This window comes from Lipotes vexillifer, unplaced genomic scaffold (genome assembly GCF_000442215.2).
Source record: "Lipotes vexillifer unplaced genomic scaffold, Lipotes_vexillifer_v1.1 scaffold251, whole genome shotgun sequence".
In the NCBI taxonomy this organism is placed as follows: Eukaryota; Metazoa; Chordata; class Mammalia; order Artiodactyla; family Lipotidae; genus Lipotes; species Lipotes vexillifer.
The window spans coordinates 382,356-409,578 of NW_006770868.1; the positions used below are offsets into that span (position 1 = coordinate 382,356).

The following is a 27,223-nucleotide window of genomic DNA, read 5'->3' on the forward strand; positions in this document are numbered from 1 at the left end:
TGCAGTTATGCAACTTTTTTTTTTTTCTGGAATGCCACCCGTGGCTTTTTTCAGTGCATCACATCAGGACTTAACCTGAAGTCAATATGTCTCATTACTGATGATGTTAACCACGGTCACTTGGTGAAGGTGGTGTCCATAGGGTTTCTTCATTCTGAAGATCCTGTTCTTCCCTTTGTCCTTAATAAGAACCCTGGGGGGGAGATTCTTTGAGACTATGCAAATATTCCATTTCTCATCATTCTTTTGCTCACTAACTTTAGCATCCATCCACCGTTCTTGGCTGTAACAATTATCCCTGTGGTGTTTGCTAAGTGGTAATTTTCAAATTCTATCACTCCTTTCACATTTGTTAATTGGAATTTCTGTAAGAAGGCTCTGTCCTTTCCCCCCGTTTGTTTATTGACTTATTTATTATTCTCATTGCTTATTTAGTTCAAATCACTCTAGATTTGGCCATTCGAAGGTCCTTCAAGTTGGCTCCTGTGTCCTTTCAACATGGCCCCATAGTTTTTAAAGCACTTCCTTACTTTCTGGTATCACAAGATGTTCCAGGTGCATCTTGTGTATTACCTGCCCCAGCTCTGAGATTAACTGTTTCTCAAAGGAGCTCTGGTTCTTTTTATTGGAGAATAGTATTTAATCGTGATCTGCACACTAGTGTATCCGTTGCCACTGGCTGTCTCTAGACTGTATCTATCTTGCATCTTCCCTCCTCTCTCCATCCCCACCACCATCCCCCTGGTACAAGTCATCATCGTATTTCACCCGGGTAACTGCCTCTTTATGGATCCCCCTACTTCCAGTCTTGCCTTCCTCCAAGCCATCCTCCAAACAGTAGCAAAAATAGAATCTTCAAACATTAGCTAGACACCGTCATTTCCTTGCATAAAACCTTTTCTGGGTGTCAAGATTAGGTCAGAATAACTGAAATCACTCTGTCTTCAGACACAGGGGGAATTAAAGCCTTGCTCAAGGCCTGCCATGTCTTAGCACAGGGTTGGCAAACTTCTTTTGTAAAGGACCAGAAAGAAAATGTTTTAGGTTTTGCAGGCCACTCAGCTCTGCTGTTGTAGCACAAAAACAGGCATAGAGGGCTTCCCTGGTGGCACATTGGTTAAGAATCCGCCTGCCAGTGTAGGGACCATGGATTCGAGCCCTGGTCCAGGGGCATCCCCCATGCCACGGAGCAACTAAGCCCATGCGCCACAACTACTGAGCCTGCGCTCTAGAGCCCACAAGCCACAACTACTGAACCCGCTGCCACAACTACTGAAGCCCACGCACCTGGAGCCTGTGCTCTGCAACAAGAGAAGCCACTGCAATGAGAAACCCACACGCTGCAACAAAGAATAGCCCCTGCTCGCCGCAACTAGAGAAAGCCCACACACAGCAACGAAGACTGGCAGAACCTGGAACCCATGGGGAAGGGGATTCTGGGAAATGTCAAAATGGCAACAGACAGATTAGCCCAGTGGCTTTCACGTTCCCATGGACTGAAATTCCCTCCATACCGTGGCTGCTTTCTCCCCTTGCTCACTGCACACACTCCACTGTGTTCTCTCTCAGTTCTTCAAACCTGCCAGTCTCTTTTCCACCTCAGGACCTTTGCACATGCTGTCCCATTTGCTTGGAATGCTCTTTCCACCTGCTTCTTGATCTTTTTTATCTTTTAGATCTCAGATGAAAGGGTACTCTCTTGGAGAGGGCTTCCCTGACCCTTCTATTTAAAATCGCCTCCTCTTTTAGTAGAATCTGTCTTATCTCAAAGCTAAGGGACCTCAGCACCTTAGTTTTGTTCCTTGTCACCCCTCCAAGATTTAGAACAGTGCCTGGCACACACAGGTGCTCAGATACATACTAAATGAATGTAACACTTAGCACAAATGGCTAACAGTTCACTTGCCTTATATACTATGTTGATTGATTGTTGATCTGCTTTCTATATCCATATAAGCTCTTTTAGGGCAGAGGTTAGGACTCTAGCATTTATTGCTTATACCTAAAATAGTGCCTAGAACATAGTTGGTATTAAGTAAATATTTGTTGAATGAATCTCACGCATTTTAAAAACCTTACTATGGATAGTAAATACTAGATAATCATGGAGATCAGGTAAAATTGCATAGCAAAATATTCTTTTTATTAAGTATGTTCTGATGTCCATTCAGTGTCTAGACTCATATTTTCATGTGGCAACCCATCCGAGGGGAACTCTGGATTTGGAAGGTCCCCTCCATGTGTGGGACCAGCGTGCCCTGTCAGTTCTTTGCCTCACCTTAAGATGTCACTAAGTGACTTGGCCGTGGCTTCCACTGGCTGTTGCTGGAGGAGCTGGGAGGTCAGGCCAGGGAGGGAGGAAATGACCTGGTGTCATGAGCAAATCTCCCACTTCCTCCGGCGCCTGGCAGACAAGGTGACGAAGTGCTGATGTGTCCCTCCTGCTTTACGGGGCGTTCATTAGCACACCTGATATTCCAGAGCCCTGGAAACCTGTTTTCTTCTACAGCCAGAACTTTAATAAATCAGGCCAAGCCAGATAAATCATGTCACGTCACCATTGACTCCATGGTCGTGGGTCCAGCACTGTTCCTAGGACACTAGGATGGACTCACGTGTTCAGTAATATTTCTGCTTTCAGGAAGTGGTGGGGGAGCTGATAAATACAGGAAAGAAAGAACTAAAAGTAACAGAAAAATCCTAAAAGCAAAGTGGTATTCTGGATTGGATCCCAAAGCAGTGAAAAAGAACATGAGTGGGGAAAATTGGTTAAATGCAAACAAAATGTCTAGTTTAATTAATAGTGTTGTACCAATGTTAATTTCTTAGTTTGTTAACTAGGAGAAGCTAGATAAAGCATATCTAGAACTGTACTATCTTTGAAATATTTCCATAAACCTAAAAGTAGTTTTAAAAGTGTACAGGCAGTGTTGGCTTGGATAGCAGGGATATATTTTGTAGGTTCCTGAGGCAGTGAGTGAATTCCTGAAATCGAACAGACCTGGGATGAATCTTTACCTCTACCACTTACCAGCTGTGTGACCTTGAGCTAGCGACTTAACCTCTCAGAGTTTTAGTTTCCTTTTTTTTTTTTTTTTTTTTTTTTGCAGTACAGGGGCCTCTCATGTTGTGGCCTCTCCCATTGCGGAGCACAGGCTCCGGACACGCAGGCTCAGCGGCCATGGCTCACGGGCCTAGCCGCTCTGCGGCATGTGGGATCTTCCTGGACCAGGGCACGAACCTGTGTCCCCTGCATCAGCAGGCAGACTCTCAACCACTGTGCCACCAGGGAAGCCCTAGTTTTCTTATTTTTAAACAATGTCCATGTCATTGGGTTGTTGTGAGGGCTCCATGAGATAATATCTCCTAGTATGGTACATGCACATCATAAATTCTCAATAAATGCTAGCTCTCCTTTCTCTGGCATTTCAGAAAAAAAAAAAAAAAAAGGGCAATCAGCTGTGCTTAAATATTTGGAAAATAAAAAACAAGAGGTGAGATTTGTATTAGGTCACCAAGTTGGCTCTTTTGTATTAGAAAAGCAGGAAGGGGACAAGTGCCCCACCTGAAAGTGAGCCAAAAGAATCACATTTGGTCAGTTTTTAAATCTATGAAAAGTATTTCTTAAGCTGTTGAAAGGCATTTTTCTATTAAAACTGGTCTTAAAAACTTGTGATTTTTTTCTAAGATAAAATTAGAGATGAGCAAAGCAATACTTGTGAAGGTTATTCACTGCAGCACCGATTATAAATGCAAAAAATTGGAAACCACTTAAATGCCACCCAGTAGGGAAGAGTCTGGATAAATAACTTATGGTTCATCCATTTCATGGAATTCTCTGAAGACATTTTTAAAAATAAAAAGCAAGTGTCTGTATATATACATATATATTTATATGACATAGTCATACACAAAGATGCATTGACAAAAAAGAATAGGATGCAGAATGTGCACACAATATGCTATCATTTATATATCAAAAAGAGTATATGTTAGTATTTATTTCATATATGCATCCAGTGTCTCTGGAAAGATACGCAAGAACCTGGTAATAGTGGTTGCTACTTGATCTGCACCAAAGAAAGGGACCATCTATCTTGTTAAAAGTCACATCCATCTTGTTAAATTGTTACTGCCAATAAAATTTTACATTTTTTTGTTTAGGAATGTTTAACCAGAACTTATAACATACTTACTTCTTCAATATATTTTTTAACTTTTTATTGTGGAAAATTTCAAACATATACAGAGGAGTGAGAATCATAATGATCCTCCCTGCACCCATGACCCAGCTTCAACAATGATATAACTTCTGTTGCTCTGATTTTGTAGTATAGTCACCTTGTTTTCATCAATTACACAAAAATTAACAATTGTAATAGTGACTCAGTTCTGACCAAAGGAAGTTAAATTTTTTAAACTTATGTATAAATTTCCTTGCTGAGAATTTTGACAAGGTGATCAATAAAAGACTTCTAAGCAAAAAATATTTATTACATTAATATAAAATTCCATGAGGATATGGAACTGAAGTGCAAATTTAAGGAGAAAACTTAAATAATGACATAAAATTTCAACTATTAAAGAACAGCTTATTCATGTATGATTTAAGTGGGTGACAGTGGAGGTCAAGGATACATGATATTTAGATTATTTTCAATACATTTAAAGAAATTATGTAACAAATAATTATAGTCCCAGAATTCTTTTAAGCTGTTTAAACATAGGAAGATTTAGATATAAACTTTAAAACATGTAAGGGAGTACATACTTTTAAGAATTTATTTTATAGAGTATGAGAGAAAAACAATTTGAAGATCACAGCTCTACAAGACCTGGTGTTTATTTCCAAGTCTCAGGGAGCTGTTGTGTTGATGGGATAGAAGGTCATGCCTGCCTGAACCCTGAGACAGCCAAGGGAACCTGGAACCTGAGATTGAGGTCTGATCAATGTGTCTCTTTCCCACTATCCATCATGACTGAGTTGGATTATTTCAGGAATGCAAGGTTGGTTTAACACTTGAAAATCAACCAATTTAATTCCCCCATCCAAGCCTAGGGTCACAGATGTTTAAGTCCCCTTGGCCATTGTATATATATAGAAATAAACACCACTAGCCACCATCCCTTCCTTTACTTATCAAGCAACCTGTTGAAAGCAACCTGTTTTCTCTTGAAAACTTTTTACTTTCTTCAATGCGTGGATAGTGGAGGGTGAAACACGTGTACTTTAACCAACTACCTTGAAAGAATGGTGGCCACTCTGTCTCTTCTCCCTGGCTGCATATTCTGTCTTAACACAGTGTTCTTCCAAGAGTGGCTTTTCTACCTGCAGTTGGAATCCCTGTAGATTCCTGGGCCCCAGCTCAGAACCACTGAGTCAGGCTTTCTGGGAATCTGTGCTTTAAACATCTCCCCTCTCCCCAGTACCCTAAAGTTTATATAAAATGCCATTCTAACTCACTTTCCCTCTTCACACTGTTCAGAAAATAAAGTCTCTATTTTATTTCCACACTGGGGCCTTCCCTAAACCCTGTCTTGGCCTTTCTGCTACCTGACTGTTCCTCCTCTGATCCCTTTGAGGGTTTCACTTCCTTCCTATATTCCCCCAAATCCCTATGCTCCCCAATACATATGCCTCCTGCCCCATTCTCTTCAGACTTCAGTTGCCTGCCTTTCTGCTGATGATTCCCAAGTTCCCATCACTAATCCCAATGATTCTGCTAACAGTGGCCAGCTTTACTGAGTACTTACTGAGGAATGTGCACTAGACCTTGACTTTGATTAGCTCATTTATTGCCCATAGTAGCCCTTTGAGATAGGTCATCATTATCACCCTCTTACAAATGATAAAACAGAAGCTCAGAGGGAGAAGCAACTTTTTCCAGCTTGTAACAATTGAAACTGGGTTTTGAACTTGGGACAGTTTGACCTCTTAACCTCCCTGTAGATACCTCACCTGTGCTCCAAAATGCCTGACACAGAACTTGGTACCTTCCCTTTGCATCCTCCCTCCCCAACTCCTAGGCCAGATATCTTCTGTTTGCCCTTCCAGAACCACGGGATGTAACGCCACGTCCTGAGTCTTCACATCTGGAAATACTCCCTGCAAATCTCTAACTTCATCCTTTTACTCTCTTATCGCATTTTTTTTGCCACTCACTCTCCTATTACTAAAAATGAAGTACAATGAAGATCTCTCAATAATTATCTGAACTTAGTGACAGAACCGGAAACAAAGTAACATGTCCAGGTATGGAGGCTTCTCTACTTGTAAACAGGACGTTGCTGAGTCCATATTATGCAAAGTCTAAGTGATGGAACACAGGTAACCCTTGTTAAGGTGTGATGTGAAGGTGTAAATAGAACCTTCACTTTCTTTTCTAACCTAATCACATACCTCTTCTTCCCCACATTTGACTCTGTCATTGCTTTAGTATTTATCAAAAATGAAGAATTAATGATCATAAACCTTTCAAAAATAAGCACGAATAGGAAAATGCGGTAGGCCAGAAGGCTGATCATGGTGGCTTTAGTAATCAATCCAGCCTAAAGATTTAATCCCTCCAAATGTGCCTTTTATTTTTTAACTTGGACTGTTTGTAATCTCAATTTTTTTTTCATATAAAAACCCAGAATTTAGCATTCTCTTGAGAAATCAGACAGTCCAGCAACAGCAGGTCCACTTTCCTCCATGTCAGTAATTGGTAAGGGCAGAATGTTGACAGTTCTCTCTAGACAGGGCATGGGCTCCCCAGATCACTGCATCTCTACCATGTCCTGTCATCTCTCTGATTCTGCCCCTTAGTGTCAGCGGCCCTTCATCTTCCCACTTGGCGTTGTTTGTTTAATCTAGTCTGCAGTCTCCCTTTAGACTTGGACTCCTCACTTTTGTGTCTCTGAATATAAAACACACAAAAAAAATATTTGCTAAAAGTCATGGGCAAGTCTGTCCCTCAACATCTGGTACTCAGCGGTGGCATTGTGCAACCCATGGCATTAAACAGGCACGCTTGTGAGTGACACCGTTCAGACCCCGGGAAACACTTCACATCTCTGGTCCCATTCTGCAAATCAAAAGGCACTTGCCTCTGAATGCCTTGAAGGTTTGTTGTCATACTGCTGCCAACATCAGACAACACCGCTTCACGGTGCATGGAGGATTTGAGCACGGGAAGCACTTAGGAAAGAGAAAAGACAACTGAATTAACTGTCGAAGCCTTCTCCCATGCCATAAATGCATCAGATACTTGTACAGCCGATCTCCATAGCAATACCAGAGCAACCCCTTTCTTGTTTCTCATTGTCCCAATTCATTATTCTAGAGGTGCTTACAAAGAGCACAGTATTTGTACCCGTTACACATGGCAGCAGAGGACATTTTGTAATATTAATTCATATAACTTCAATTTGCTTATACCTTGGTCCTGATGTAACAGGCTTAGATTCTCAACATTGGCAGCTAGATGAACACTGAATGCTAAAATTGAAAGTAGTTTTATTTTTATAATGAATATTTAATGGGATTTAACAAATTCTTTTAACTATATATTTCAGCTTCAGCTTTGTGTAAATAATTTTTATGTAAAGCTTGATCTCAATTATCATTTGTATTTTACCTTTCCATCTTAAGTAATTTTGAATGTTTTGGTAGAAAAATATTTTAAAACATCTGTGAAGCATTTATAACATCTAATTTTTTAATGAGTATTCACATTTTTTATACTTTGATAATTGTATTTGATTTTTTTTTTCCATTTTTTAGATGATTATTGACAAAATCAGGGGTCAAAAAATGACAGGATTTTATTTCGAACAGCCTAAGCGCTATATATTTACCCCATGAACTAAGAATGGTTTTTATATTTTTAAAGGTCTGTACAACAAACCAAGAAGAATATATGAGAGAGACCATATGCAGACCACAAAACCTAAAACATTTATTATCTGAATCTTTACAAAAATATTTTAGGCTTTGGTCAATAGAATATAAATTATGTAAAAACCTGACTGTAACTATACATTTTATGAGTCTACTGAAATGGAAACAACAAAAAGAAATGGGATAAATAATAACTTATGAATTATGTTTGTTACTCATATGAATATCACAGGCCCATCAACAGAACACCCAGACATGTGCAGTAATAAGTAAATTCCTCTGTGGTTGTTTGCAGACTTTGAATCATATATAAACAATAACTTGACACATATGTTTTGCTTTTGTCATTATGAGTGTATACGTGTCAAAGTGGGAAGATTAAATGTTTTGAGATTTGTTTAATGACTTGCACGCCTCCTGTAATACGGTGTGCAGGCCATGACCCACAAATGTTGTTGGCAGATCTGCCTGTCCGTTTTCCTCTGCCCCCTGAGTGCATCTGAGTTTCAGTATTGCCTTAGCCTAAAAATTTTGACCAGAACTCAAGTGACAGATCCCAGTATCTATCGCCCTCTGTTGGCGTTGAGCAGAGTTGTCACACTTTTGCTTCCGCGTGGAGTTGTGTTCAAATCCGGAAAATCTCTGAGTTGAACACATAACTAGAGGAGTTTCTGTGCTTTGTATTAATATCCTGGTTACATAATAACTTCAAAATACTTGAAGCAGCAAAGGTGCTTTATGAGGCAACATTTTTTTTTTTGAGGCAACATTCCTATCCCAGAAAAAAAGTCATTTTGGTCAAATCCTATCTTTCTTTTTACTAATCATCATCATGTGCTGCAAATGCTTTGGGCCAACGTTTCCATTCAGTCTCTCAGACCTTTTCATTGATATTATTTTGACACTGGGAAAGAGACACATCTTCCGGTTAATTGATGGAAGAAATAACACTAAGTCAAAGGATGGGAGGGCATTGATAACCCCAAAGAAAGACTCAATCCCCTCGCCACTGGAGGCAAAATAAGACAGACGGAGAAGGGGGAGGCGGAGAGGGATGGTAGGGGAGGAGCTGGGAAGGGAGAGTGAGAGAGGATGCCTCTGGGCTCTGACCCCCACTGGGTCCTTATCTGCTGCCTCTACCTTAACTGCTTCCTCCTTAACAGGCTTTCACCAGCTACACCGTTACTTTCTTTCTGGGTGGAAAGAGGTATTGCTCCTTTTAAGGGTGAGCCTTAGCGAATCGGAGCTTTGGGGTCTTTCTCCTGAAGCCCCGCTGACCGACCCCCAAGTGCAGGCTCTCAGTGGTCAGACCCCATTCATGAGAGCAAACAGACCACCCTCCCCGAGGGACGCCCCTGAAAACGTTTGCGACCTGTTCTGCTCTGGGATTGAGTCCCGAGAGGTTCTGAAAGTGCAGTGAGGGACTGTCTCAGCACTACAGACGCCTGCAGAGCAGTATCTGGATCCTGTTCCTTAAAGGAATCAGGAACGTTGCTCATCCCACATTTGAATCTACATCTGACGCTTATTTTGTCCTGCCTTGTAACTATCAGACATTTTCCTACAGTTGCATAAATTAGTTCTTGCCTGTGGCTTTCAGTTTCACACCTTTTTAGGATCTTTACCATAATCAGAACTAATTTATGCAACTCTAGGTTATTATACTTCTGAGTGTTCCTTTTAGGGTTCAACCTGTAAAAGCCAGAAAGGAAAAAAAAAAATGTTTGGTCTAAGAAATTAAGAAAGATTTTCACTTTTGCTGGGGAGTGCGTTTAATTCTGCAACTCACTTTTTAAAAATACATTGAAGTCATATTCTAGCACACTTGCTACATTTTCAGCATCCCTAAAATTGCCCACAGTACTTTAAAAAAAAAAACCCTCTAATCACATTTCACGTTGACTTTCATTTTGTCACTTTGAATTGGGGCAAAAAGTCTCAAGATCTTTTCTGTTTTCTTGTTTTTGAAAATAGCTATTCCAAAGGAGGGGCAGGGGCCTTTTTCCCCCATGTAGGATTTTATTTTTTAAACTCAGATCCACTGTTCTGACATGCTAAGACATCGGAGTCTTTTCGTGCCTATACTTTCCCTTAATTCCATCATTGACATATTTTGATGTCTGTAAACCCAACAGAAGGAAGGGTCCCAAGTAACCAGACGTAAGTCAGTATAAAAAAGGACTTGGGGGGTCTTGGGGACATGGACTCCTCTTCAGAATCCCCTGAAGAGAGATTGACCATTGACAATTTAAATCTTCAATGCTTTATCTCTTTTGTTTGAGTCTTGGAATGCCATTGATACCTTCTTTGTATTTATAATTGTTTTAATTAGCCACCCAGCAGGGGCCCCTCTCCCAGCTGGATTATGGGCAGCACAGCAGGACCTTACAACCCAGTTAAAACAAAGCCCAGACTTTATGGCTCGCCTAATTTCTTTTATCTGTATAAAAAATTTTTGTCCTTTTTTCTCTTACTCTCCCTCATTTTCACTCTTTTTTCCCCTCCCCGTCGTGTTTGTGGGGTCAGGAGCAAAAAACTTAGACTCCCAAAATGGCTTTGCTTTTGAAGAATCAAAGAATTATGGAAAAACCTCTACAGTGAATATTTATCAGCAGCTCACATCTCAAGGAGGAAAATAGCGCAGATGTGCTTGCCCCCTGCTCTTCATAACATGCCATAAACCTCAACCGTGATTGTATCTTGAGCATTATGCTGAAATTGATGTCGGTTGCTAAACTTTAGTGGGCGGAGGGGAGGGGAAAGTTAGCAAGAAGGCTCCTCTGTTGTCCCTGGTGTTGTTTGTTCTATTTGACCACATCCTTCTTTTGTGGATGGAAATCTGGAGGATCAATTATTATGCAGATCTGACACCATTTCCATTTGCGGGAGCAACCGTGGCCAGGGATGTTTGGACTTTTGGAAATTCTTACATTGTTAAGATTGTTTTTCCTCCCCTTTGAACTGGATGCTGTTACTTTGGTGTGATCACAAACACACTGCCTGACCCAGAGCATTTCATCAGAAGAAACAGAAACATAGGGCTTGTTTGTGGCTTCATAGAAATTGCCAGGGCCTCTCTTTATTTGTGAATCCATAGAACTGCCAGTCTAGAAATTAAAACAGGACTGATCCCTGTGGAAACATGCATCACTGCTACAAGTAATTTTCCTTCACTATACTGCAAATAATCTTGTTTAATTTTTTTCTAATAATACCCGAAGTAACTTATTTGCATTTAAAAAGAAATGATAGCTCCAGTTATCAGATATGGAAAAGGCTTTGAACTGGCTTCTGTATTTCTGTACAAAGGTCTTAAATGTTGTTGAGCCCTACCTTTATTTCTAGAACTTTCCAGCAACCAGACAGGGTTGGGAGTGGAGGGGTGTTGTTTTCAGTTTGTGTACAATTACCCAGTATTTGGGTGTCTTGAAAACCAAGGATGGTTATAATTAAAATTTTATCGTGTTACCTGGATTTATTTTTGGCTTTGTAGCCAATCAGAGACCCAGACATTCACTTGGCTTTGTAAAACAGCAAATATCACAAAGACCATGAATAAATACCCATAGCAATTTGTTGGGTGCAATTGTAAGGCTTTGAAATTCAATGACAGGATTGAGAAGAGGCAGGAAACCCTGTGTGAGCTAGAGGCCTAGGGGTTGGGAGACTCTTGCAGGAGCCTAGTGTCCTTGAGGGGCACTAAATTACTAAAGGATCAAAGAACGATGCCCAACATTGTCACGTGCGACATATGTATATATTTATGTTCATGAAGATAGTATAGTTTGATGGTTGCACAACATCACGAGTGAGCTATGCCTCTTAATTATACACTTTAAAACAGTTAATTTCATGTTAGGTGAATTGCATGTCAATAAAAAATGAGACAATCTCACCAAAAAAAAAACACAACAGGATAATTAAGATTTAGAAAGCACTTTACAATTTACAGATTTTTTTTCTTCCTTTTTTTCACATGCACCGTCTGGCTTAATCCTCATAGGATAGGACCCCTTTGGGATCCATGTTTTGAATATTCATCTCATTTCGTATCCAGGCGAGGGGACTCGACTCACCTAGAGTCACCCTCTAGTGACAGCACAGAACGAGAGACTTAGAAATCCTGCTTTTCTCTAGTGTGCTTGCTCCATCAAAATGACAAACAACAGCCTAGTATTCTACGTGTCGATTTACAGGTTTTGTGGATGCTTGTTTGCTTGCTTAGATGGTATTAGAGTGGGAAATGTGGCACTTAGAAGCCAAGCAGATCTGTGCTGGGAGCTGCTAAGTACTTGCTCAGAGCCCCCCCCCCACTGGCACCCCCCCTCCTGTGCTCATCTCCACCTGGGGCTGGATCTCACCCAGCCTCCCAGGGCTGTTGTGTGATTTCCAGAGCCAGCCCAAATGCAGTACATTATAAACATGCTTTATAGTGTATCTGTCATGCGGCCAGACCTCAGTAATGGAGCATTTTCACTTCTATGATGATGGTTATAATCGCTGTCATTTTTATTCCTATAAACGTGACAACATTGACCCACAATCAAAGGCAGAGAATTCTTTTCAATGTAGAATATGGTTCAGAGCGTCAGCAATTTTAATGTGTGCAGATTAAAGATAAACAGGAATATTTTTAAAATCAGTTATTTGGGAGATTTTTATTCCCCTCACAGACGTTACTGTGAATATCTGTATGTCTGTATAAGTATATACATATCCATACAAGAAATCCCCATCACTGTAAAATATTATATGTTAGCAATAGGCATGGAAGGAAAAACGCTGGAGGAACCCGTGGTCTCTGGAGTGGGTGGGCTCGTAGTCTTCCTTTCCATGGAATGTGCTTTGTAATGCTTGATTTTTGGTTTGTTTGCCTTCTTCATCCTATATCACCAGTCCTGGAAGCGTGCCAGGCACAAAGTAGACCCTCCATACATTTTTTGTGGAATTAATGTATATAGCGAATATGTAACCAGGAAAGCAACGAAGGGAATTAACAAAATAAGTTTTACGAAATCACCGCTTTTATCGAAGTAAGGAAAATACCCTATGATAATATAATGGTCAAATTTCCAACAAAAGATGTATTTCCAACTTTATTTTTCACTTTCTTTTTTCTTAAGCCCGAACTGAAACAACAAAAGGCATGTTTTTTTCAGAATCTATTAGAGGCACTGAGCTCCTGGAGGAACAAGCTGGATGGCTCTTGTCCTGGCCAAATTCTATTAGCGGAGGGCCACGCCAGTGGCTTTGCGTTGCCTTGCGAGCTTTAGACGGTTTCGACTGCACCTCCTGAAGTCCCCCTTCATGACATCATTCACATCTGTGGTGACTTAAGCCTCCTGTTTCTTTGAAAAAGGAATTTGAGAATATGAAGGGTTTATACTCTCTAAACTAATTAGCAGTGACCAGTAACTTGAGGAGGCCAACGTGCCCTCTAGGACACTCAGTTTACCTGGGGGTCTCGTCAGGTCCATCCAGCCATTTCTAGATATGTTACCAACCCCAGTGAGGGAGGAAAGGAGGCGTGCACGTTTTTAAAATAGAGAACTAATTAAGTGTAGTTCTTCCAAGATTTCTTATTGTGTGATGTGACCTGGCAAACAAATGTAGCATCCGGTGTTCGAGAAGTGGATTTTCAAGGAAAAGGTGGTGCTTTACGGAAAAAAGTTTAATTATATAAAGCAATTAGTGAGATCGATACATTAAAAGAGAAGACAATAAGTGGGTTTTCTTGCATAATTGTAACATACAAGATATGTATTTATAACATACATAAATAACATAGTGTGGTCCATCCTGATATGGAACAAACTTGAAGATACAGTAAATAAGGAAGTCCAGGTATAAAATGGTGTACATAAGAACTGAAATTCGAATGGCTAGGATGGCAAGAAAAGCCAGCAGCTTCTTTGTACCCACTGAACCCAAATTGGCATTTGTCATCAGGATCAGAGGTATCCGCGGTGCGAGCCCAAGGGTTCGACAGGTGTTACAGCTTCTTCACCTCCATCAGATCTTCAGTGGCACCTTTGTGAAGCTCAACAAGGCTTCAGTTAACATGCTGAGAATTGCGGAAGCGTACGTTGCGTGGGAGTACCCAGACCTGAAGTCAGTAAAGGAACTGATCTACAAGCGTGATTATGGCAAACTCAGCAAGAAGCGAATTGCCCTAACAGATAATGTGTTGATTGCTCTACCTCTTGGCAAATACAGTATTATCTGCATGGAGGATCTGATTCATGAGATCTGTACTGTTGGAAAACGTTTCAAAGAAGCAAACAACTTCCGGTGGCCCTTCAAATTGTCTTCTCCACGAGGTGGAATGAAGGAAAAGACCACCCATTTTGTAGAAGGTGGAGATGCTCCCAACAGGGAAGACCAGATCAACAGGCTTATTAGAAGGATGAACTAAGGTATCTACCATGATTATTTTTGTAATCTGGTCAGTTAATAAACAGTGACTGCTTTCAAATTGAAATTAAATAAATTAATTAAATAAAATGGTGTACATAGTGTAACAAAAAGCATATAGGTTTAGCAGCATCCCTGGACCACTAAATGCCAGAGGTACCCCCCCAGCTGTGATAACCAAAAATATCTCCAGACAGTGTGAGATATCCCCTGCTTAAGAACCACTGGGCTAGGGAATTCCCTGGCAGTCCAGTGGTTAGGACTCCACGCTTTTACTGCCGAGGGCACGGGTTCAGTCCCTGATCGGGGAACTGAGAGCTCGCAAGCTGCACGGCGAGGCCAGAAAAAAAAAAGAACCACTGTGCTAGACTGTGCAAGTCATCTGAAGATTTGGTGACTGTTTTCCAGTTTTTCATCTCACCAACTTTTGGGAAGATGCTTGCCTTTCCTATAGTAACGATTAATGCACTGGGTAAACAACATGAATGGATAACTTACAGACTTGTAGAAATGTTAATCCTGAAGTTCTGTCCTTTTTATAATCAATACTCTTGTTTTTTATGAATTCTCAACCATGGAAAAATTCTTAAAGACCTTCCCCTCCCTCAGCTGGACTCTCCTTCCTCCTCCTAAAATATCCTCTTCTGCTTCTCCAGCCCTAATTCCAGGAAGTTAAAACACAACCATTTACCTGTTACAAATGACTAGCTAAAGTAATCCCCAGTCTTTATGGCCCCCAACTTTACTCCCGAAGAGTGTTTTTACCCAGCCCTAGAAAGTATTACTTTCTGCTTGAGTGTAATTAAAATCCCAGTCATCTATTCAAGAATGCCATTGCCAGTAAGATATTAATTGTGTCTTGGAGCTGAAAAGTATTCTTCCTAACAGGACTTAATGGAGCGTCAGATCCAAGAGACATTCATAATCATTGCCCCGTCCGGAAACGTGACACTGGGGAGATGGATCATTCACTTTCACTGTTTTAGGATTTAATGGAGGGTAAAGTTTTGTTTTTTCATTTTTTTTTTTTGCGGTAAGCGGGCCTCTCACTGCTGTGGCCTCTCCCGTTGCGGAGCACAGGCTCCGGACGCGCAGGCTCAGCGGCCATGGCTCACGGGCCCAGCCACTCCGCGGCACGTGGGATCTTCCTGGACCGGGGCACGAACCCGCGTCCCCTGCATCGGCAGGCGGACTCTCAACCACTGCGCCACCAGGGAAGCCCCGGAGGGTAAAGTTTTTAATCTACTTGTTGGGAGCTTAATATTTCTAAGAAAAGAAAAGACGTCTTACAGTCTCAAGAGCCAGGCGGAAGTCTCTTTTTATTTTTTATGTTTTCGTTGAGTTTAAAGACCTTTTCTGAGTTTTCTTGGAATTTATTCGTCATTACATTAATTCTAAACAGCGTTCATTTTTCCCACTCTTCATTACCAAATAGGCAGCACAAAAATGTTATTTTTTTAAAAAAGGTACAAAGGAACAAAACAAATCATTGTGACTACCAACACACAGGGAAAGCCACAGAGACATTGGGATGTGTCTGTCTTTTGCACACCTTTATGATGGTGAAACTCAGAGCAGAGCTCAGAAGTGATTCTGGAACATCGGGGCCAACCCCAAATCCGTGGAAGGCATTATATTCCTTAAGTGGATTCTGTTAGGAAGGCCTAATTCCCTAACATGACTTAAAGTCTGAGCCAAATTCCAAGCCAATGTTTCAATTTTGTTGGGTCAGAATACCTTAGATAATCCTGTGTTGTTTTGGTGTCTGTGATTTCTGCTTGTCGGTTTTTGTCATTTGCACGTATGTGATTTATTTATTTAAAAGAGGTAGTCCATTCACGGGATTGAATATTCAAAAGGTACAAAGGGCTGTGCAATAAAAACATTTGCTTCTCTTTTTCTGCAAGCACCGATTCCCATCCCATCTCAGGCACCACTGTGAGTTTCTTGTTTATCTTCCTGGAGATTTGTATACATTCACAAGCAAAGGTTTTCACACCATCTTTTTTATTGGTTGCTACAAATGAAGCATATTAGACACACTGATTTTTATCTGCTTTTTCCACTTATATATGCATCTTGGACATCGACCCCTATCATCAGTATTAGAGAAAGCTCCCTACCACATTTTTTAAAATAGCTGCCTAGTATTTCAGTATACAGCTGTACTTAATGTTTTTAACCATTGACCTACTTATCGCCATTTACATGGTTCTACTCTTTTCTATAACAGCAGTGCCACAATGATTATTTGTAAGTACAAAAGCATAATGTAGCAACTACCTGAATACCACCTGCACCATCTGAATTAAGAAAGACTCCTCTGCACTGCACCCCAGATTAAAAAGCTGCTCTAGAATTTTTTTAGTCTTTTTTTTTTTTTTTTTTTTGCGGTACGCGGGCCTCTCACCGTTGTGGCCTCTCCCGTTGCGGAGCACAGGCTCCGGTCGCGCAGGCTCAGCGGCCATGGCTCACGGGCCCAGCCGCTCCGCAGCACGTGGGACCTTCCCGGACTGGGGCACGAACCCGTGTCCCCTGCATCAGCAGGCGGACTCTCAACCACTGCGCCACCAGGGAAGCCCTAGAATTTTTTATTATTATTATTTTAAACTAACTTTTGTGGAAAGCTTTGTATTTACTAAAATAAGTCATTGTTATAGACTGAATGTTTGTGTCCCCCCCAAAATTCGTATGTTGAAATCCTAACCCCCGATGTGATAGTATTAGGAGGTAGGGCAGGGAATTCCCTGGCCGTCCAGTGGTTAGGACTCTTTCACTGCCAAGGGTGCGGGTTCAATCCCTGGTAAGAAGAGACACCAGAGAGCTTGCTTCCTCTCGCTGTGGTCCAAAGAGAGCATGTGAGGATACAGTGAGAAGACAGACAGCCATCTGCAAACCAGGAAGTGGGCCCTCACCAGACACCACATCAGCCAGCACCTGGATCTCGGATATCCAGCCTCTAGAACTGTGAGAAATAAATGTTTATTTTTTAAGCCACTCAGTGTATGGTATTTTTGTTGTAGTAGCCTGCATTGACTAAGACTTTCATATACTTGTTTATCTCTAGAGACCCTAGAATTGAAGGAAAAAACTCTTATTGCAAGCTACATCAGTCAAGTCTCCTTCAACTGTGAGAGAAACCTAGCTCACATAGGCTTAAACAAAATAGGAAATATACTGGATTACGTAACTGAAAAGGCAATTACTGTCTGGTCTCGCTTCAGGCATGGCTGCATCCAGGTGCTCAGATATTGTCCCACAGGCCCTGCCTTCCTCTTAGGCAGGCTCTGTGTGCGGGATCCTAAGGAGCTCCAGGCTAAACATCCTTCCAGCTTCCAGTCCAACACCAAGAGGGTATATCCTCAGGGTTAGATCAGGAGTTCTAAACAAGAATTCCATTTTGCTTTTTCTGAATGGCCTGGGATGGGTCATGGGCCCACCTTTGATACAGTCAGTGTGGCCAGGGACATTCATTACTGGAAGAGAGCCTCTCTGTTTACTGTACTTGTTCCTATCTTTGTGTGGGACTGAGTGAGAATGTGATGGCTATGGCAGCTTCTGGCAACCATACGGCAACAAGTCTGAAGATGGAAAACCAGTGCAAGAGGAGAGGCAGCAAAAGGATGGAGAGACCCTGAATCCTGGTGGCTTTGCCGAGCCACCAAACCCACCCGGAACCACCTACCTCCAAGACATCTTGTTATGTGAGATCATTAAATATCCTTAGTAGTTAAGCCATGGTTACTTGCAGCTGAAAAGATCCTAGTGGGCACAGCATGCCTGTGAGAATAGGCTTTCTTCTTTTCATTTCACAGTTGAGGAAACTGATGCTCAGAGAGATTAGGGTTCTGGCTGAGAGCAAAATTTTAAAAAAATAAATGAAAGAAAATGGTCCTGTTGGTTTCCACATTGCCTCCCTCACCCCAGCCCTACCTGTTCCTCTCAGTCTTCCCCATCTCATGTTAGGGTATCACCAATCGAGGCTAAAACCAAAGCTGCTAGAAGTGATTCTTCTCTTCTCCTCACCCAGTCCACCTGGTGCAACATCACAGCCGTCATTCTGGACCCTAAACCCATCCGCCTCTCTCTACCTCTGCCACCACAGCTGAATCCAAGTCCTGGTCCCCGTCATCTCCCACCTGGCAACCAGCAGGCAATCCTCACTGGTCTCTGCTTCTATTTCTGACTCAAACGTTGTGTTCTGTACCCAACAGCCAGAGCGAGCTTTTAAAATGAAGTCAGAGGATTTCCATCACAGCAGAATTACAAACAAACAAATAAAACCCTAACCATGGGACTTCCGTGGTGGCGCAGCGGTTGAGAATCCGCCTGCCAGTGCAGGGGACACAGGTTCGAGCCCTGGTCCGGAAAGATCCCACATGCCACGGAGCAACTAAGCCCATGCGCCACGACTACTGAACCTGTGCTTTAGAGCCCGTGAGCCACAACTACTGAAGCCCGCGTGCCTAGAGCCTGTGCTCTGCAACAAGAGAAGCCACTGCAATGAGAAGCCCACGCACCGCAACAAAGAGTAGACCCCCCTCACCGCAAATAGAGAAAGCCCGCGCACAGCAACAAAGACCCAATGCAGCCATGAATAAATAAATTTAAAACCTAACCACATCCCTTGCATAAAGTCCAATGACCTGGGCCCAGCTCACCTCCACAAATCCATTTTCTGACACCCTCCCCCAGCCCAGCCTTCACCCCAGTGTCCTTTTAATCCTGGAGATCTCTGAAAGGGGCACTGGAGCAGCTTGGGTCCTACATCCTCTAGCTGAAGGATGAGGGCGTGATTCTATCACTTTGTGGAGTCCGTTGCCCATAAGCAACTCTGCTGGCCTCTGGGAAGACAAACTCATCTTTCAGCCAAAAAATTATTTGGTCCAAGTCTGCAGTTCTCAACTGGGGGCAGTTTTGCCCCCCCAAGGGGCATTTGGCAGTGTCTGGAGACATTTTTGATTGTCACACCTGGGACATGCTAACAGCATCTATAGTGGGGAGAAGTCAGGGATGCCGCTCAACATCCCACAGTGCTCAGGACACCTTCTACCCCAGAGAACAATCCAGCCCCAAATGTCAACAGTGCCAAGATCGAGAGACCCTGCCCTAGGAAACGGTGGCCCCTTTTGGATGGGGACCTCCTCCCTTCTTGTACTGACCTCCTGACTAGTCTTTTCGACCATGTGCCCTTCACCCATCATGGGCTCCCCCTTCAGGTTCTCCCTCTGCAGACACAGTGTCCACTGCTTGGGGTTCACAGCCCAGGGTCTCAGGGAGGATGGGTGTGGCACACATATTCTAAGAGGAGGCTGTCCTGTGGGATCAGTGTGAACCCCCTCCCCACTGTGAAATGTGCTTGCTGTCACCTGTTCAGAATGCCCCACACCTTAGCAAGTCTTTGCACCCCATTTCATCCGTTCTACCTAAGCTCCTCCCCACAACCCCATCCCTGGGCCACTACCCAGCCCTGGTCTACAGAAGGAGCCCCCTAAGGAGGCAAAGCAGTGACATTTAAGCTAATCCAAAGACACTAGGCAGGAAGCAAGGGTGCACTGGAAATTGGTGGGGTGTTTGTGGCTGTTACACTAACTAGGGACTGTCCCCTGGCATTTAGTGGACAGGGCCAGGGATGACAGATGTCCTCAGTATGTGGGACAACCCCACACCACAAAGAGATAGAACCCTCTCCAACTTTCTGTGTGTTGTGGAGCATTAATGTAGGACCTGTAAGAACATCTGTAAGATATTCACCTGTAAGAACATCACTCTTGCTTATTTTGTCCTCTGTGCTTATCTGTAATTGGCCTCAGCCTGTTATCATGATGTTAATTAAGGTCAACTTCCATTTTCTCTTATCTGATACAAATAAGCCTGACCTATTCATTCTTGTTGTAATTATGTCCATTCATGCCCTTTGCTCTTTCTTTTCCTATTCTGATTGGCTCCTAAATCCAAACTTGGCCATTATTGGTTGGAATAATTGTCAGACTTCTTTCAAATGTCTCCTAGCCTAGTATCCCAAGCACTTCCGTATGGAAATAAATATTAACATTTTTGTCTAGAAAACAAAAAGTTGCCTCTACTGGGAAGCCTTCACTGCCCCCCCCCAACCCTCTCTCTGTGCTGAGAATGTCTCTTTCCTGGAACTCATTGCCACCGTAGTTAAGTTGTTTTATCTTGTAACCTTGTTTAATGTCTGACTGCCTCCTACCCTGCAAGCTTCCTGAGAGCAAGAGCCCTGTCTTTCTTATTTTTCACTGTACTGCATTGCTTGGCATGTGTTCTAGAACACAGGAGATGACCTGTATATATTTGTTGGATAAAAGAGAAGGGACAGAGGAAGGGAGGGAGGGAGAGAGGAAAAAATTGTATCCAGAGCTTTGTTTTTTGAAAAGATATTAAATAATGCATTGAGGCTCCTTTTGGGGTTTGGAGGGACACCTCGTAGGTTCACTATAAAGCGCTATGTCTCATATTTTGCTAGCTTATATGTTTATTATTTATTCCCTTGAGGGGAACTTTTGAAAAGCGGTTCCTGCTTTAAGAGACCAAGCAGAATCGACAAAAGTGAGTGGCCACTTTCTGTACAAGCAAAGTTTGGAGTCATTCTTCTGACAGGTGGCATCACAGTTCCTACCCTGGGCCTAGCAAGTCCCTGGTCCTGCCCTCAAGCAGCTCACATGCTGGAGGGCGACTCAGACTCAGAGACAGGTCGTTACAGAGATGTCGGGGCAGGGGAGGGGGCACGGGGGCAGAGTGCCCAGGAGCGCTAGACAACATGGTGAGGGCTGGTGTGTTATCCAAACATGTCAGTTTCTGGTGACAAATGGAACCACCAGGGGGGTGACAGCCTCCTCCAAAGCAAGCATGGCATGTGATGACTGGGAGTTGGATGCAGTGTGTTAAAGCCGTGGCCATAAATCGGACGATGTTCAAATGTGCCATCATTGGGTCAGGTCAGTCTCCAGATCTGTCAAACCACTTACTCTTGGCCCCCGGGTCAGCCTTTGTAGAGAGAATTGTTTTCCTGAACTGCCCTCATACTTCATTTCCTTACTGTCTGTGATCCGTTAAGTTCGGATGAGTCTAGATGGTTTTATAAAAGCTTTTTCTTGAAATTACAAAAGTAGTAAGGGAACATTGAAAAAAACTTATAAAATATACACAAGAAAAAATTGTGTTCAGTTTTTAAGGTAAAGATTTCAGTGTCATTTCTTTGCATAGATACTTTTTAAACAAAATGGGATTTTTCTGTGTATACTTTTTTTTTTTTTTGGAAATAATTGTAAATTCCCAGGACATTGCAAAGAGCACAGAGAGGCCCCATGTTCCTTTCACCCAGCTTCCCCCAGTGGTCACGGCGCACATGACCATAGTACAATGTCTATACGTACTATTGTGTAGCTTTTTAAGAAAATTGCTACTCTAATGTGAACATCTTTCTGTGTGTTACTCTCTGTTCTCCCAGGTGCCACGCTTGGCCCCTGCGGTCTAGTTTTCACGCTGCAGCCAGAGGGATTCAGTTAAAATCTAAGGGGGGGGCTTCCCTGGTGGCGCAGTGGTTGAGAGTCCGCCTGCCAATGCAGGGGACGCGGGTTCGTGCCCCAGTCCAGGAAGATCCCACATGCTGCAGAGCGGCTGGGCCCGTGAGCCATGGCTGCTGAGCCTGCGTGTCCGGAGCCTGTGCTCTGCAACAGGGGAGGCCACAACAGTGAGAGGCCCGCGTACTGCAAAAAAAAAAAAAAAAAATCTAAGGGGGATGGCAGCCCTCCTTTACTCAGAATTCCCAAGGGGATCTCACCCCACTCAGAGTCTTCACAGTGAACTAGGAGGCCATGATGATGGCACCAGTCTCCCACCCCCAACCCTCTTAAAGTCTGGTCACTTTTACCACTCTTCCCCCTGACTCACTCTGCGTCGGCCATGCTGGCCTCTTTGCTTTGTCCAACATCTCAGATGTGCTCCTGCCCCAGGGCCTTTGCACTGGCTGTTCCCTCTGCCTGTATGCTTTTCCTCAGGCATATAATTGATTGTTATATCTATTATTCATTGTATGAACAGCTGCCCCCCAATTAGCATATGAGTTTGATTAAGGAGGTATCCCAAGCACCTAGAGCACACTGCTATATACCTGATAAGAGTTCAGTGAAATAAATATTCACTGACGTACAAATTAAGAGTGATTAAGAGCTTGGATTCTGTGTTTGAATCCCAGCTCTGCCACTTAGCTGCGTGACCTGGAGCAAGTTACTTTTCTGTGCCTCAGTTTCCTCATTTGTAAAATAGGGGAACAATAATTATCTATCTCACAGGATTTAGTTACCTTAGCTAAAGATTACCTTAGTTAATGCATGTAAAGAGCTGGTGCAATGTCTGGCATAAAGTAAATGGTAAGCAAATGCTAACCACAGTATTGTTTTATAGCATTGCTGTTAATTATGTGCCATGATTGATTTTAACAATAGCTGGATATTTAGCTGCTTTCCATTTTTCATGGGCTTTTAGAAAAGTACAGTGAGCTTCCTTATAGCTAGAACTTTGCACATGCTCCTAATTATTTCTTTAAGAAAAAATATTCGTGACAGCTTTCTTTTTCCACATAACTGCTCTCCCCAACCAGAGTTATTGCTGGATAACTCACCAACCAGAGTTATTGCTGGATAACAATTCCTTTTGATTGTTTTTCTATCACCAGTGTCTTATATCTCATAGGTTGCACAAATAGCCCTCAAGCAATCGTTGTTGAATAAATGAATATTTAAGTGAATGAAAAATATACTTTTCCTAATACAAGCTGACACATTAGTAAACTGCACATTTGTGTTTCAGAAATGGCACATGGTAGGTACCTGTGGCAGAGACTGCCCTTGTCCTCAAGTAGTCATTCTTCTCTTCTATAAAAGCAGAAACCCTGATTGATGGTAGGACACATTGGTGTCCAGAATAAAGACTCATTTCCCAGCCTCCCTTGCAGCTAGATGTGGTCATGTGACTATGCTCTGGCCAATGAGATGTGAGAACTTCCCAGTAATGGCCTTAGGGAAGGAATGTGGTCTCTCTCCTTCCTCTTTTCTATTAGGTAAATGTTGATATGGTTCCTGGAGCTCTTGCTTCCTTATTGGACAATGAGAATCACAATTTGAGAATAGTAGGACAGCTAGATGGAATGAGCTTCAGTTCCTGACAATCATGAAATCGCCATACTGGCACTCTACTGCCTGTATGTACTTGAGAGAGGTAAACGTGTCTCCTTGTTTAAACTACTGTTACTTTGGGTTTTCTGTCCTGCACAGCCAGACCTAATCCTAACTCATTCAGGGCTCAATAAATATTTCTTGACTAAATGAATGGAAAGTTTGTACCTACGTTCCTGGGTTTGCATTTGGCAAAGCATTTTCTCAAGCTTTGTTTAATTTGGTAAAAGTGCTAAATTAAGTTTCCAACCTTGTACCTTCCCAAATCTACTGCTAGTCTCTGGTATTCTATAATGTGATGTATCATGTAGGATGCATCTGTATACAAAGGTCACTCAGTTTGGTTTAGACAAAGACATTTAATTATGTCAGAAAACAAAAGCCTTGCATCTCCATTTGACATAATGATTCAATGATGTCATCCAGGACACAGGCTTTTCCTACAGTCTGTTTCCCCTTTCTCAGCATTTTACTGACGTCTTACCTCATGGTCCCAAGATGGCTGCCACCACAACCAATATCATATTCTCACACAGCAAAGGGAAGTGGGAGTGGGCACAACAGTGCTTTTTCCTCCTGTGGCTCCCTCTTTTTGTCAGGGAGGGAAATCTTTTCCAGAGGCCCCCCAGCTGGTGTCCATCTCTTTGGCCAGACTGGGTCACGTGACCTCCTCCACAGTAATCACCAGAAAGGCGACAGAATTGCTCTGATTGATACAGACCAGCTGGTCCTCAGAGTGTAGTCCACAGAATCCTGTGGTCTCTGAGACCCTCTGAGTCAGGGGAGCTGTGAAGTCAAAATGATTTTCATAATAACACTAAAACGATACTTGCCTGTTTTCATTGTGTGAACATTTGCACAAATGATGCAAAAGCAGATATGAGAATCCTGCTGTCTTCTATTAAAGCCAGTCATTGAAGAGATTTGCATAAAATGTAAAAGACTGAGTGCCACTCCTCTCAGTAAATTTTTTTAATTTTGAAAAATATTCATATTTCATAAAATTTTTTATTACCATGTAATGGGATTATTATTGTTTTAAATGAATTACAGTTGTCCCTCGATATCCTCTGGGGATTGGTTCCAGGGCCGTCGCAGACACCAAAATCTATGGATGCTCAAGTCCCTTGTATATTGTAAAATGGTGTAGTAGGGTCAGCCCTCAATATCCGCAGATGCAGGACTCACCCATGCAGAGGGCCGATTGTAATAAACAAATATTTTAAATTTTCTCAGTTTTCATTTCTAAGTTGGTATCTTGAGATAAATCAATTTGAGAATTGCTAATTTAGATGAATCCAGGAGGTAGACACCATTTGGTCTACACAAAATCAAGGTCTTGTTATAAGGAATGAGAAGAAAATGGTTGTCCAGGAGACAAGCAAGAATGTCTGCCACACTTTCCAAGAACTCAGATTATATATACAGCCTGTGTATTGTTAAGTACTTGTATCTATTTTTTTTTTTTTTTGGTCATTTGAGTATATGGTTTATATTAAATTTATACTTCATGGCACTGAGTTTCATATTTAAGAGTTTAGACCCAATGGTTCCAGCACTAATTAGTTATATAACCTTCAACGGTGCCTTTACCTCTAGGAGCCTCAATATCCTAATCTGTAAAATGGGATAATGGACCACTCTTATCATTTTTGCAAATTCACTCTTCTGGTGGGTTAAAGAGATAAAGTACAAGAGCACCTAGTACCATTCCTGACACATAGTTAGTAGCTGCCATTAATTCTCTCTCGCCTTTTTTTTTTTTTTTAAACTTTTATTCATGTTCTAAGTCACAGTCATTCTCATTTTGGTTCCTTGAGAAACTGCGGCCTACCAAGGTGATGTTTTAATATGACATGTGGTGAAATAGCCAGAATGACATGTGTGGCCCTCACTGTCAGTGGAACATAAAATTGCAAGTGACCAGGCAGTGGTGAAATGGTTCTTCCCTTCTCCAGCTCCTGATCTATTCTCTCTCTCTGTCTCTCTCTCTCTCTCTGTCTCTCTGTCTCTCATACACACACAGCTACCTAAATATATACGTATGCATCTGTATTTATTTATTTCATGCCTGACTTTATATCCTATCATGAGAAATAGAACCATAAATAAATCCAGTAAGCAATTTCCCACTATCTTTGATGGGCTTATTACATTGTCCCCACCAGGAGTAAAATTGTTATTTAAAAAAAGGCCTGAGGGGCTGCTTAATGGGCACGGGAGTTTCCTTTTCATTTAATGAAAATCTCTGGAACTAAATCATGTTACTGTTTACACAATATTGTGAATGGACTAAATGCTACTGAATTTTACACTTTAAGATAAAGTGGTAGGGCTTCCCTGGTGGCGCAGTGGTTGAGAGTCTGCCTGCCGATGCAGGGGACACGGGTTTGTGGCCCGGTCCGGGAAGATCCTACATGCCGCGGAGCGGCTGGGCCCGTGAGCCATGGCCGCTGGGCCTGTGCGTCCGGAGCCTGTGCTCCACAACGGGAGAGGCTACGACAGTGAGAGGCCCGCGTACTGCAAAAAACAAACAAACAAAAAATAAAGTGGTAAATTTTATGTTATGTGTATTATACCACCAAAAAATACATAAAGCAGTCCAAGAGGCTTTCTGGTCCATTTTAGGGAGACTTGGAGAGGGGGTAGGGTTCCCCAAGCTCAAACCTTCCACCACAGTGAATCCTCCCTCTGATGGAGGCTTGGGGCCCTACTCACAGACTCGCTTCCTCTTGGACTGACTGGTCCATCTGCCTGTCCCACCTCTTCATTTCCTCCTGTCCTGGAAGCTGGAAACATTACAAATACACCCCCAAGAATGTCTTATGTAGAATGATCTGCAAAGCTGTGTCTCTTACCAGAATGGAACTGTTGTTGCTAATGCCTAACGAGCATCACCTTCCGAAGCTGCACCAAGAGGTGTGTTCACAGGCAATGTCTTCATCCTTCCCCATTTCAAGGGAAGGGGATGGCTTCTTGGCACTTTTTGGAAATCCAAGATGTGTACTCCAACTGTTCAAAGACCTGCCGTTTACTTACTGTACTTGTGTTATCAAAGACCCCATAAAATCAAGTGATTTCCTCTGCTTTTGTCCAGGACTCTGGAGAAAATGACACTTAATCACCTCAAATTCCCTTCTGTCTGTGATCCCCTCCGAGAAATAAAGCCATAAATATGTTTAGTTTTGTTGACATTCACACCGGAAAGAGCAGAGAGTTCCAAGTAGTGCGGTTCCTTTCCTATTTTATTACCAAACAGCAAGAAAAAAACAGCAGAGGGGCTTTCCTGGCAATTCAGGGTAAGACAGTGTACTTGTTTTTTCTCCCCAAGGTGGGGGGAGCATATCTCTTCACACCATTGCCAAAGCCAGAAGGCCTCTGAATGCACTGATGCTGCACAGAGCCATTCAATAAAATGCTCAGAGCGCCTCTGCCCCGGAGCAGGGAATCGGCGGATCTGAAAAGCGTTCATGAGCAGAACTGCGCCCTCTCCTCCTCCTTGCCTCACGTTTGAAAATATCAACAACATTCCTGTCCACTGTAATCAAATACTTACGCAAAAAGCTATGGAATGCGCAATAATTTGTCAGGCGTCCTTTTAGTGAAGTCCGCTAGAGCAAACTCTGGTGGGCCCCCTTGACCCTGAGAGAGTGTGCCCTTTAACCTTATTTGGGCCTCTTTTATGTGGGGCTTCACTCTGACCAGATGGCTAAACTATCAAAGGATTTTA

At 42.4% G+C, this 27,223-nt stretch overlaps 1 protein-coding gene across 1 annotated transcript in view; it reads left to right on the plus strand.

Moving 5' to 3' along the window:
- Positions 1–14,297, plus strand: part of LOC103068932 (60S ribosomal protein L7-like) — a 15,878-nt gene extending 1,581 nt beyond the window's left edge. The window contains exon 2 of the mRNA XM_007446400.1: positions 13,727–14,297. Within this exon, the coding sequence (XP_007446462.1) occupies positions 13,727–14,297 (571 nt within the window). The remainder of the gene's footprint in view (positions 1–13,726) is intronic.
- The last annotated feature ends 12,926 nt before the right edge of the window (positions 14,298–27,223 follow it).